The 13,179-nt window shown below is 42.1% G+C and overlaps 2 protein-coding genes across 9 annotated transcripts in view; one reads left to right on the top strand and one right to left on the bottom strand.

Annotated features, from left to right (window-relative positions):
* The window catches only part of NBEA (neurobeachin), a 661,793-nt gene that overhangs the window by 195,053 nt on the left and 453,561 nt on the right, over positions 1–13,179 (bottom strand). For 7 of the 8 annotated variants that reach the window (XM_074330026.1, XM_074330024.1, XM_074330023.1 and 4 more), the window contains one exon: positions 8,440–8,576. In XM_074330026.1, the coding sequence (XP_074186127.1) occupies positions 8,440–8,576 (137 nt within the window). Of the gene's footprint in view, positions 1–8,439; positions 8,577–9,177; positions 10,281–13,179 lie in introns of those variants that run through there. The other variant, XM_074330028.1, reaches the window with a different exon arrangement.
* Positions 4,174–7,119, top strand: MAB21L1 (mab-21 like 1). Its single transcript, XM_019736466.2, has one exon. It carries the CDS (start codon positions 4,748–4,750, stop codon positions 5,825–5,827), a length of 1,080 nt encoding a protein of 359 aa, XP_019592025.1. The 5' UTR covers positions 4,174–4,747; the 3' UTR covers positions 5,828–7,119.

Below are 13,179 nucleotides of genomic sequence, written 5' to 3' on the forward strand. Positions count from 1 at the left end.
AATAAAATAGGGTCTAAAATGTGCAAAAAGTGATCTCTCTGGGTTTCACTTTGTCATAAACCTGATATTAAAATATGAAATAATTGTTTTAAGAAATCATTGAAACTTTTGAAGCTCTCAAGCTACTTTGTTTCAAATGTTCTTATTTGTACCAGGAGTCACAACAGGAAGAAAGGTATAGGTGCCATCAAATTAGATTACCGGAAAAACTCCCTCTATTTTACTTTATTTAATGTGACACATAAAGAAAACCCTGCACAAATATCTGTCTTTAATTTCTCTAGTGTAAAAAAAAAAGAAATATATTGTGTCTGGCAGAATGAAACAGATGAAATAGCCTGGGTGCATTTAAAAAAAGAAGAGGGGGGTAGAAATCAGATGCTTACAATGAGCCTTCAAAGCCACTCCAGCAGTAGGGATAAATAATTCAATAAACTCGACTTCATATTCTTTTTATCTCCCCAGTGTAATAAGCACATATTAAAAAAATAAAACTTTAAATTCACGAATACTCGTGAACAGAATAGCAGCCAGCGATAATGAAAAAACACAAAACACTAGCTTTGTGCGCATGTAACGTGTGCATGTCCTCTAACAGGCACATTTTTCCAGATGAAAGGTCACAATTGTTGAAATTTATGAACATGTTATTTAAAGTAGGTGTTTTTAAAACACAAAAACCTTGCATTCCTACATTCTCAACACAATAGACTTTTTCTTTAAACCTAATAAGGCGACTATTTATGCCTTACTTTGTTTATCCCATGTTTCCTAGGAAAGAGCACTTTAGGAAACATTATTTCGCCATTGTCATTTTGAACCCTTCCAAGTGTTAAGGACCACAGTATTAAATTGTTTTATATTCACCAATAGTACTCAAATTTATAATAATGGTGTGCTTATGACTTTTTTGGATTTTTTTCCTAAATGGTATCTTTTAAATCAGGGCTGCCCAGTAAACTAAGTCATTGAAATGAAAAAGTCAAGTTAGTTATACCTCACTATCCAAAATACCATTCAAATGTAAGCATCTCAAACTATCATTAAATCATTAGATTCTTGTGTTTTTTTCCTTCAATTAAGTTAGTTTTCTTCAATTACCATCCTATTATTAGCTCATGTCAAAGATGCCTGCACAGTGTTCCACTAAAACAATTAACGTTTATATCCTAAAGCATGGGACACACACAAGCTTTTATTCTAGTACTAACTACTAAGATTATATTTATAGTAAGATAATATAAGTAAATCTGGTGTCATTTGAGTTGTTTCATAAACTTTTCAAATAGGTAAATCAATTGATTTTAAGCTAGCTCCCTGGATTATGTAATCATTTGAAATAACTAGCTTAATAAGTCAAATGATATTTCAATTCTTTTTACTGTACAATAGTTAAATTATTCCCATGAAACAAATCTATCTCCAAAACCTTCATTAAAAAGGCCGAATTATACAAATACATATACTGTCTAAGTTCCTCTCCATAGGTCATTTCAATAAAAAAGAATTAAGGGATAGAAAACACACTCAGAATAGCTGAATTCTCCCTTCCACAGGGAGAGGTGTCTGAGATCACTGGAAGATTCAGGTACAAAAGTCAATTCATTTCACGTGTTCAGTGTAATAGAAAATGACGGCGTTGCAGCAACACGCAGCTCTAGCACTGGAGTATTATCCTAGGGCGCCCAGTTCACCCGCAGTGATAACAGCGGGTGGGTGAATCCTATGCTATGTAAATCACCGCCAGCTCCCTGGGTGAAGGGTGCTGAAGGAGGCAGCTCGGAAAACACTGTCCTGGTGTCCTTGAAACGGAATGACTTCACTTGCCTGGAACACTCGAGAACTAACGAGCTTCTTAGTCCTTTCTCACCATCCATTTTTCTTCTTCAAAGTGCAAATCGTTAGTGAAAAGGCCCGGGTTACACCAATTAGTTTGCACAAAGTGCTTCCGTGTTTAGCTTCGCTTTAACCCAATTAAGCAGCACAGTGAGCCCCGAAGATGCGCCACCTGCGCGCCTGGCTCCGGCGAGGCCGGCGGGAGCCCCTCGCGTCCTTCGCATCACACCCGCCCGGACCGCTGCGCCTCGGTCCCCCAATGGCCCCGGGGCCGCCACGTCGCAGGCTGCCTCACGTCCTCGACAACCAAGGGTATTTGCAGGTGGCCCGGGAAATAGAGGGGTGAAATCTCGGCCAAGCAACTCTGCCCCGAACCCCGCGGCCCGCGGCCATAAGGCGCCCTCTCACCGGAGACCTCTCGGAGGCGGCCGGGGCTGAGGGATAGGTGGGCAGAGACCGTGCACTGCAGCAGACGTGGAGAAACTGGGGACACCAAGTAAGGTTTTAAAATAACCTGTTCGCCGGTGGGGGGGAAGCCTCTGGGACAGTGATCAGAGACAGGAAAGAAAGATGGTCCAGGAGTGCGGAGCAGCGGGACATTGGGGACCACAGGGAAATCCACGGGGACCTGCGTTGGTTGCGGGGCAGAGGTGGCTTTTCTCCAGAGACTAAGGCACATCTTTGCCTTAGTGGCCGCGAGTTCTCTGGCTCTGCTTTCCCTCCTCTTCCAACTGCCAAAAGGTAGCAGTGCGTTCACCCGCCAATTCCCGCAAAGTGGGGTGGGTCTGTTCCGGTGTTCCCAGTCACGGCTAAGGTAATGGAAGGTTCTTGGGGAACAGAGCACATGACTGCCGTGAGCCCCAAATCGAACGTACCATTTTAAGCCAAATCGGAATCAATCACAATTGGATAAGGAGAGCGTGAGTAATAGGTGGCTCTGTGATGCTGTACCTGTGCGCTCCCATTCCCCCCAAAAGCTCCAGCAAAATGTGGGAGCCCTGAACAAGATCTTGTTAAAAGTGGCTCTGAAAGAAAGTGCTTACAAACCTGTTCTCAGGAGTTGGAGGATTTTGCTGGAAATGTTCTTAATTTGAAAGAGACGGCATCTGAATTAAAGGTAGGAGATTAAAAATCTGCCAAGGTTTTAAAACGACTACAGAACTCCTAAGTAGCATTTCTCTCCTTTCCTGTACATTAAGGATACAATTGGTAACACCAGAAAGAAAATGTCCTATATAAATCCATTTCCCCCTCCTATTTCAAGGCTCCAAATTTAGAAATGTTGATTTCTTTCAAATGTTTCCAAAAATGATATTTAAATTTAAACCCCTGATGACTACAAATTAATTTCCTTTTAAAAATTTTAACCATGTTCCCTTAATCAAATCACATGCAATAGCACAAAATTAGAAGTCTACTGTCAGGTCACCACTAAGGACACTTAAGTGAAGGGAAATATATCCTTAATTTTACATCTGTAAGCAAGCCAGAAACCCAAACCTGCACATTTTCAGGACCGTTATCTGCCAGTAGGTCTCATCTCTATGATCGCTCTTGAATTTCACATATTAAAATAGAACTCACTGTGAATGCACATTAAAATAATGTCTCCACCACAGAGATAATTGATTTTTCAAATATTTCTGTCAGTGCATACAAAACTCAGTGTCCTATGTGCAACGTGGGGCAAGTTTACCCAAGTACAAAAGAGGGCTGCGGTGGGGGAGGGGTATACTAAACAGTTTTTAAGCATCTTAACTTAAACTGGGGTACTCAACATCTAACACACTCAGCAATCATTTTCAGATTCCTTTCAAGAACTGCAAATGAGGAACACACAGAGGTAAAACATCACATAACACTGAAAAAAAAAATCATTCTAATGTATAGGAACATCCAGAAAATTACACAGGTATTATTCCATCTAAAGCCAACTTCCATATACATGAAAGAGCAAACTTTCAACCTGCATTTTCAAAGACCTCGAGGATTAACAGACATTAACGATCTTTCTCTAAATACAAGTTAGTGACTTTTGTTTTAGAAAACACCCTTCTAGTTCACTAATTGATGGATGACCATTAATACACCTGTATTTGCATTTCGGCGGTAAAAAGACAAGCAGGGTTTTTCAGCACCAAAGAGAACCACTTTGCCAAGTCTTTTCAAAGCGTCAATATGCTTCAAGTAATACCAAAGCTGAGAGATTCCTCTTGATTTCCAAAACTGTCTAGGTGGCCTGGGTGGTTTTCTGCCGGCAGCAGCCTCCTACCTTTAGTTCGTGTGCCTATATCCATGAGGGGGATTAATTAGCCGAGCTGGAGCTGAAGGAGGCTGTCGTGACGAGCCCAGTGGCGATTGGCCGCCAGCCTGCCTGGCCCTGCCTTTATAATTTCCACACGAGTGCATCTGGGCTCTGAGACAAACCGACAGCAGCTTCTTCTGACAAATACACACGCACACTCACCCCGACACACACTCAGCACACTTCTCCTCCATCTGATTAACAGTCCTGCACACACACTGATTCCGGGAAAGCGTAAATAAACACGGAAAGGGTAGATTATTTTGACTCCTGGAAGAGCTTTGCTGGGTCTCAGCGCAACTTTTGTTTTTATAACTGAGAAGGTGATCTCTCCACGCGTTTCTCTCCCACCAGGATTCTTTAAAAGAGGAAGAGAGGCAGAGAGAGGGGGGAGAGCAGTGTTTCACTTTAAGACCGGCTGGGCGCCAAGACTTTAGGAGGGGACCGCGGCCGCTAGGACCCCCGCGGCGGCGCGTCGGGACCGGTTCGGAGACGCTGCGAGCGCCGGGCCGTTTCTGCACGAAGTTGGCTCCAGCTCTAGCAGCCGCATTGGATCCCACAGCCTACTGCGAGACTCCGGTGTACAATCCGGATCTCTGCCCCAACATGATCGCGGCCCAGGCCAAGCTGGTCTACCATCTGAACAAATACTACAACGAAAAATGCCAAGCCAGGAAAGCTGCCATTGCCAAAACTATCCGGGAAGTCTGCAAAGTCGTGTCCGACGTGCTTAAAGAGGTGGAAGTGCAGGAGCCCCGCTTCATCAGCTCCCTCAACGAGATGGACAACCGCTACGAGGGCCTCGAGGTCATCTCCCCCACGGAATTTGAGGTGGTGCTTTACCTTAACCAAATGGGGGTGTTCAACTTTGTGGACGACGGCTCGCTGCCCGGCTGCGCGGTGCTGAAGTTGAGCGACGGGCGCAAGAGGAGCATGTCCCTCTGGGTGGAATTCATTACCGCCTCCGGCTACCTCTCGGCGCGCAAAATCCGGTCTAGGTTTCAGACGCTGGTGGCTCAAGCGGTGGACAAATGTAGCTACAGGGATGTGGTAAAGATGGTGGCAGACACCAGCGAAGTGAAACTGCGGATCCGGGATCGGTACGTGGTGCAGATCACCCCGGCGTTTAAATGCACCGGGATCTGGCCGAGGAGTGCTGCCCACTGGCCACTTCCCCACATCCCCTGGCCGGGACCCAACCGGGTGGCGGAGGTCAAAGCGGAAGGGTTCAATCTCTTGTCCAAGGAGTGCCACTCCCTGGCCGGCAAGCAGAGCTCGGCCGAAAGCGACGCCTGGGTGCTGCAGTTCGCGGAAGCGGAGAACAGACTGCAGATGGGGGGCTGCAGAAAGAAATGCCTCTCCATCCTCAAAACCTTACGGGACCGCCACCTGGAGCTGCCGGGCCAGCCCCTGAACAATTACCACATGAAGACTCTGGTTTCCTACGAGTGTGAAAAGCATCCCCGAGAGTCGGACTGGGACGAGTCGTGCCTGGGTGATCGGCTCAACGGCATTTTGCTGCAACTTATCTCCTGCCTGCAGTGCCGGCGGTGTCCTCACTACTTCTTACCCAACTTAGATCTGTTTCAAGGCAAACCTCACTCGGCGCTGGAGAACGCTGCCAAACAAACGTGGCGGCTGGCAAGAGAGATCCTGACCAACCCGAAAAGTTTGGAAAAACTTTAGAGGGCAATTGAATCAACAGCCGAAATGTGATTCCTCTTCTCACCTAGTTACGCGTACACTTCCTGTTCGATTCCTACCTAATACCCCACTTGACAGTACAATCTCTTCCTTAAAAAGGAATACTAACACAATGTTTAGGCATCATCTCACCCACCCCTCCGAGGAGAGAAAAAAAAGTGGGGGGGAGCGGATAAAGGAAAACCCAGACCCACAAGTATTAGAAGATATCTTTACAAAGGATTTCATATCTCCCTTGAAAAGTACACAATGATACCCGGAAAACAACCCGGCTGTAATGCAAGACGACAGGGAACACTCTCCTAATTATCAAAGGATTATAGCAATCCTGGTGATTTAGGTGCATCTGTCTGTGAGTAAACACGATTTGGATATGCCAACCGAAGGAAAGTGTAATGTATATTTTGATTTGTAACAAATATTGTGATCTCACATTGTCTTTGAAGTGTGAATGCTGGTGTTTTGTGATTTGGTGACCAGAAGTTAAATTGCCCTTTTGGATACATCCAGAGGTTTTCCACTAACAAAGATACCATTGAAAGGTAGATTTCCTCCTGGTACTTTTATCTGTCTTTGAAAGTGTCTGAACTTTAAAAAGTTTACATTTTGTTTAAAATATATTGCTTGTTCTATTTCTAACATTCCATAAATATACTTGAAATGTTATTTAAATATATTCAAAGAAATTTGAATTCAGCTTATATAATAACGCTTGAATATCTGAATTATATATTTGAAAAATGCACTTGAAATACACTGGATAATTACTTTTGTGATTTAGATTTTAATTTCTGTTGCTGGTTTTTATTTAATTAGAAGCTAATAAATGAGGTAAAATAAAAGTTGTTGTGTCTCACTTTAAATTGTTTTTCTCTGAAAAGATGTCATGCTTCACTTTGAAAATAGAATCCACTTGAATATTTCAAACATTTTAAAAAAGATGTTAATGAAATCATTAAAAATAAAACCTTACAATGTTGGAGAAAAGCTCTTTTTGTATAGCTATAGAAGACAATGATCTGCTCTCAGTTTCTAACTTATTTATAAGACTATTTCTTTCCACAATAGACACAATTTAAATTTATCCATGAAAGCTTGCTCTTCTGGGTTAGTATTTCTGTAGCATTTTGATAATATGAGGGAAAAATGTCATGCAAGTTAAGATTACTGAGTTAAAAATCAGACTAACTTGGAGAAAATGAACTTAACAAATTCATAATGAAAATTTTGCAATTTTTATATGAAAACTGTTAATAAATGAAGATAATTTCTGACCACTTTATGTCAACCGTTATTTTTATGCAGTGTGCAACATTAGCTGAATGAATCAATCAGAAATCCAAAATTCCTTTTCACTTCATAAAGGCAAGCTAATGAATGACAAAAGCATGAAGACAAACTTTAAATTATTTAAAGTCAAAGACGCTACATTCAGACTCATTGGTAAAATTTAATTCTTTTGGAGCTAGAAGCGAAAGAAGTCCTGTAACTATCTTCCACAGTGTTTTAATAGTCAACAAGTGCGGGAAGGACTAATCACCTATGGCCTTAAGGTTGTTAGTTAATTCAGGTGGGAGTAAATTTTAGAATTTCAATTGCTATTCTACAAATAGCATTTTATAATGCTTTATTTCTATATAAAAATATAAAGACTAAAGTTCTGGATCTATAGGAGCATTTGTCTCTATTTTAGATCAATTGTCTCTAAAAACTACTTTAAATGAACATCTTTGTTAAATGATTCTTGAATATCTAGCATGACACTTATGCTCTTGAATTCTTAAGCTCAGAAAAAAAGTTTACAAATTGCACAGCAACACGGAACTTAAAACAACAATAAAATTGATTTCAGAAGAAAGTTCAGAGGTGTAGAGGCATCCTAATACTCAAGTTTTAAAATCTGCAAGATATATTAAACAAATAAATATTTATGGATTTCAAATCATCCAAGTATGTATTTGCTGGCATTATACCCACAGAAGAATACAAACTTTGAACATGAGAGTGCTAGTATACACTATATCTGCACATTTTAAGTCAAAGCTCCTGGGAGAATCAGATTCACATGTAAAACCCAAATTCACATGTAAAACCCATTGTTATTTCAGGAGATGAAAAATGGATGTAATAATGGAGATGAATTTATATCTAAATGGTTTCTCCCCTCCCTTCAGTTTCCTTATAACTATTCAGTGAATAATAAGTCACATTGCAATCTACACTTTTGGAACTCCAAAGTGATATTAATTAGACATTTCTTAAGGCCCTTCCTAGTTGTCCCAGAGAGCCTGAGATGCTGTACCCGAGGGACGGACGGGAGCAATTGGCTTAAATGCCAAATCTGCCCAAATGCACACAAAGGCACTCACGGAGAGACTGTTAAAATGTGCTTGCACTGGTAATACAGGTTTTAAAATCGTTAATATAGTCTTCAGTCCCATAAAATAGAGCATGTGTTATTTCATTCATTTTATTTTCTATGAGAAGCTGGGAATCTGCTCCCCTCCCCCACTGTCATTTAAAACCAAGCAAAACTGAAAACCACTTCCTACCACAAAGCCACCAGTACTGTACACGGAATCACTTTAACTCACTTTCGTGTCGATCTTCTTGAAGGCAGGATCATCCTCATCTACTTCGAAGTAGATTTCTGTCGTGGTGATGGAGAGAGTCCCTTTGGCCACCACCACGGGAGCGATGAGCTGGGCAGGCGTGCTGAGAACCACGGGGCCTGAAAGACAAGGGCTCCAGATCAGGCCGAGTCCCTGTGACCCTCTCCGGCTCCCTCCCCGAAGGGTACCACGGGTTTTTATTTTTAAAGGTGCACTAAAAAATGGTGCCTATCTCATGCGGCAAGGTCCTTTCATGTGAAATAAGGTCTGCTTCGCTTTTACACATTACCTTACAACGAGACTACAGATAAATAGTTCTATAAAAACCCAAGAGATCGGGGTCTGAATAAGTGACCCTTAGCAAGCGAGTCGCAACTTCCTCCTAGAAATCCTAAATGGTTGGTGAGGCGCTGCCATTAACCAACTTACAAGCACAGAATGGACTCCATAAGGCCCGGGTTCTCCTTTGAGCACCCCGGCTTTCCGAGAGACCCTAGGCAGCCAGCACTGCCCCCAGGAACCAGCCTTCGCGTAAAGCCGGTCACTCGGCAGCAGCGCTCCCCAAGGATGAGCGGGAGGGTGTGAAGCGGGAGAGGACCGAAATATATAAATCCCACTGTACCAGCGGGTTTGCATCTTGCAGGGAGATTAATATCGGCGTCCCGAGGCGCGCCACGTACACATATACGCGCACACACGGACCTTAAATACATTTCTTACGTAGAAAAGAACGGAAATCGTAGTAGTGATTTTCTCACTGAGTATCAGTCAAAAGTGATGGCTGTAAGACATCCGAACAAAACGATTCTCAGGAAAGCGTCCGAAAAGTTCTACTTCCCAAGTTTTGAAACTAGAGGAATTAAGATGCAGTAAAAAAGATTTTTAGAAAGTGTCTACTAAGGTGCTTACTTCAAATTCCCTCAACCTGAGTTAAAGTTGAAAATTACATATTCCACATATTAGAATATTAATTCAAAGGGGAGCCACTTAACTGCCCCTTTAAGATTCCCCGAAGGGAAGGCGTTCTTGGCTATGCTGGATTTAAAAGACCACATAGAAATCAGAAATAACATCCATTCTTCTGTAGCAAGGGCTCATTACATTCCCTTCCATTCCCCCACAAATGCATTTAGTCCAACGAGTCACGATAGGAGAGAGGCGATAAATAGGTGGGTCCCCTGTGGACGCTCAGGCCCGGGCCCGCCGCCGCCGCTTCTCCCGGAGAGCGGCTCGCAAGGCCAAGGCCACGGCCGCCACGAGCAGGCCCAGCGGCGGGGCGCGGGGACTGTGGAGGCGGCCGCGTTCCCTGGGAAAAGCGCACACGCAAGCCGCGAGCGCCTGCACGAAGCCGGCCGTTCCGCGGCCCGAGGCACAGAGAGGACTCGGCCGGCTTCCGTCGCGCTTGAAGGGGTGGATGTAAAGCAAACTGTTTGTCAGCCTACAGACACCCCCGAGAGCGACCGCCTGGTCAGACGGACGCGAAGCCCGTTCGTTTATTTTACTGCTTTCTCTCCCCCTGGAGCCCGCACGGGGGCCCGGCCGGGGCCTGGGCCGGCAGCTTCCGCCGCGGAGCCAGCGGAGCCGGGGTCCACCTCGGCTCCACGAGGTTTTTCTTTCCAAAGGGCGAGGCGGTCGATCTGAAGCGCCACTTTAAAGGCTCATCAATCTTAATCTAGGTTGCTCAAGTAATTATGCCCGAATCTCTTGTACGATTACAAGTGGATTTGGGTTTCTATTCCCCAGGCCCTCCTTTGTGTTTATTGGAGGGTCTGTGCGCGCGCTCCGCGGCGCCCCTGCCTCCCGCGCCCTCCTCAAGATCCCCCGTCGCTAGGGCCGCTTCCAACCGCTCCCTTAACCCTTACACCGCCAGGACTCCTTTGGAGTCTTCATCTTTCCCTCCTGGACAAATCCAGGTTTACTCTTGATTTGGGGCGAGGTGAGAAAGAAGGTGACGTGATTCACATTAGAAGCAAAGTGTCTTCTTATACATCATTGGGCCTTGCTAAATAAACCTTAAAAAACTCGTCATTCTAAACACAGAAGGCTAGTGATTTCTGGTTTAATAGAGGGTTCTGGCATTTGGAGACGAAGAGTGGTCAAAAACATTAAAAATGGCGAACTGCCTCTTTCTCTTAAAAAGTAATTTAACATAGCCAAACAAATTGGAAAATTTGAAAAAAATCACGAAACCCCATTATGAAAACCATACACGCTGATTTACTGAAATATATTACGAATTTAAGTGAAATTCTGTAAACTTTTAACAGAGAACACATTTTCTCTACGTTTCTGTGTTTTTGAAAGGAGACTGCGCTTCCTTTTGATTTTACTCCAATCTCGTTCAACTGAATTGGTATTTTTCTGGGGGTTTATAAAAGGGCTTGACACTGGTCCTTCTTTAAGAAAGACACTTCATAAAATACTCAGCATTAATAGTGTGTCATTTTTACCCTTGTCCTTTGGAAATCTCCAATTACAACTTCCAATTCCACAGCATGTTTAAGGAGCAGTGAGTCTTTTTGCTGTAGCCTTCAGGGAGCAAACCAGTCACAGAGAGAATGCAGAGGTAATCAACTACAGCAAGAGAGAGAGGGGACTACGCTTTAATCCCTTTTGGAGGAACCTCATGATTTTAGGGATCTGATATTAAAATGTTTACCTAAGGCACAATCATAAATCAGCAGACCTTCCATGGGGAAAATATGGCTATGTGAAAATCTCAACCCCTTTCCAAATAAAAATAGTTGTAAAAGGGCAGCATCTCTAGATGCCAGAGAGGTGGGGATCTAGCAGGTTTGTTCTAGAAGATAACTTGGTACACATGTAACCTCCTAATTTTGCTTAGTGTAGTGAGTTGGGGACTGAATGTAGATATATTCATTCTAATTATTACTGTAACAATAGAAAGGTAAATTATATAATGTCCTCAGCACACATACAAGTACAGTGATGTATATAAAAAGATAATCAAGTGGATGGGACAAAACCTCCTGCCCTTACTGATGCCACCATAGTTTAACATGCTACCACCTGAAGCAGCAATTACAGAAACAAAAAGGTTATTTATGTTTTAGAATTGGAAATATAATGCTTAAGAAATATTGATCCATAACTATTTTTAAATTACTTGCCATTAATTTAAATGCTAATTGAAAATCTGAACCAGAACAAAGATCAGTTCCCCAAGCATAATGAAAAGAATCTTTAAAAGAATGAACTTCTCTTTAGAGCCATAGGATCTTTAGTCAGTTGAGATGGTAAACCGAGAGAAAGAAATACATATGTTTTGTATTTGAAAGGGAACTATTCATCAAATATATTTTAAAAGCAGAATGTTAAAAAAATACTTGTGGGTTTGGATGAATTTACTGAGAACAAAATTCCATGCCTAGAAATCTTAATAATAACACACCAACTTTTTAATAGAACTTTACAGTTTACAAAGAAAGGTCTTTTACATTTTTACTTAACTACTAGTTCAATATTCATAATTTGGGGCTATGGCTATGTCTGATACCCTCCTGCCAAAGACCACCAGGAACACATCTGTAGTTGAAAAAGCTGGGTTTATTGCTCGTTGCAATGATGGAGACATTGGTACCATGGGCTACTTAGTAACAGGGTGTCCGAAGGACTTTCTGTGAGATTAGGGCTTTGGTTAAATGACTTTGGGGAGGGTTCAAGGAAGGAAGCAGGGCCTTACTCTGGGTTGAGCTTTGTTAGGAAGCAGGGATAATTCTGTGATTGGGTGTCTAAATAAATCTTATCCAGAGGGAGGGAGGACTAGATCTAGGCTATCACTGTAATTGGCAAAGAAGTAGCAGTCACTCATCAGCCAGTAGAGAGGATGTCTGGTATTTAGGTGGCATTCAGAGTGACCTTGTTTTTGTCTGTGCTTAGGAAAAATTATAAAGCTGTCTTTTATGTCACATCATCATCACGTGACCGTGTCTGATGTTGGTGTTCTGTGAGGCTGTGTCCAAAAGGAGAACACCATGGCCTAGCTGTGAGCTCCAGGCCAGCTCCCAACAATACCGAGGCCTCCTTGTAAGGGTCAGGCCACTTTCCAGAGGTCAGGGGCTGCTTTCCTTTTTCTCAGATACAGGAATTAATCATTTTTAGGGTCTGGGGAGGGGGTGTCAATAGCATTCTAGCTATTAAAGGCAATTATGGCAATTAGATTTTCAAACGATGCTAAGACTCTTTACAAGTTGCAATATAGAACAGAAAAGAATATATATACATATGTGTATATATATAAACAAAGTTGAAGTTAATTAAAATTGGCATCCTTACAATTAGTTCATGACTTTAAACTGGGAAAATGTATTTAGTGTACATAAAATTACAATGTATTTTAGAATAATTTGAATATTTTCCAAGTTTAGTTTAATATTAATAAAAGTTTTATTAGCTGTATGATTTTCTCCAACCTCAATTACTTTGAAACCAGATGTTCAATTTGTTTTTGGAACATGTAAAAGGCCATTATTTTAGGATATAAACATGGACTAATCTTTGTATAATTATTACACTTAAAATCCTGACATTATTTAGAAAAACCCATATCTGACATCCTTTATGTTTAGTGCAAAATAATATTCCTAAAATTTTTTAAGACAAATATATGAGGAAGTAAAATTTTTACAATTATTTCTATAATATGATAAAATTTGTAGGAAAATTAAAGCAGGAGTGACTGAACATGTCTAAAATATTTAT

This window comes from Rhinolophus sinicus, linkage group LG04, assembly GCF_036562045.2.
Source record: "Rhinolophus sinicus isolate RSC01 linkage group LG04, ASM3656204v1, whole genome shotgun sequence".
NCBI lineage: Eukaryota > Metazoa > Chordata > Mammalia > Chiroptera > Rhinolophidae > Rhinolophus > Rhinolophus sinicus.

Excerpts from the sequence above, each read along its gene's own strand:
- MAB21L1 (XM_019736466.2), top strand. The coding sequence starts at position 4,748 with ATGATCGCGGCCCAGGCCAAGCTGGTCTACCATCTGAACAAATACTAC.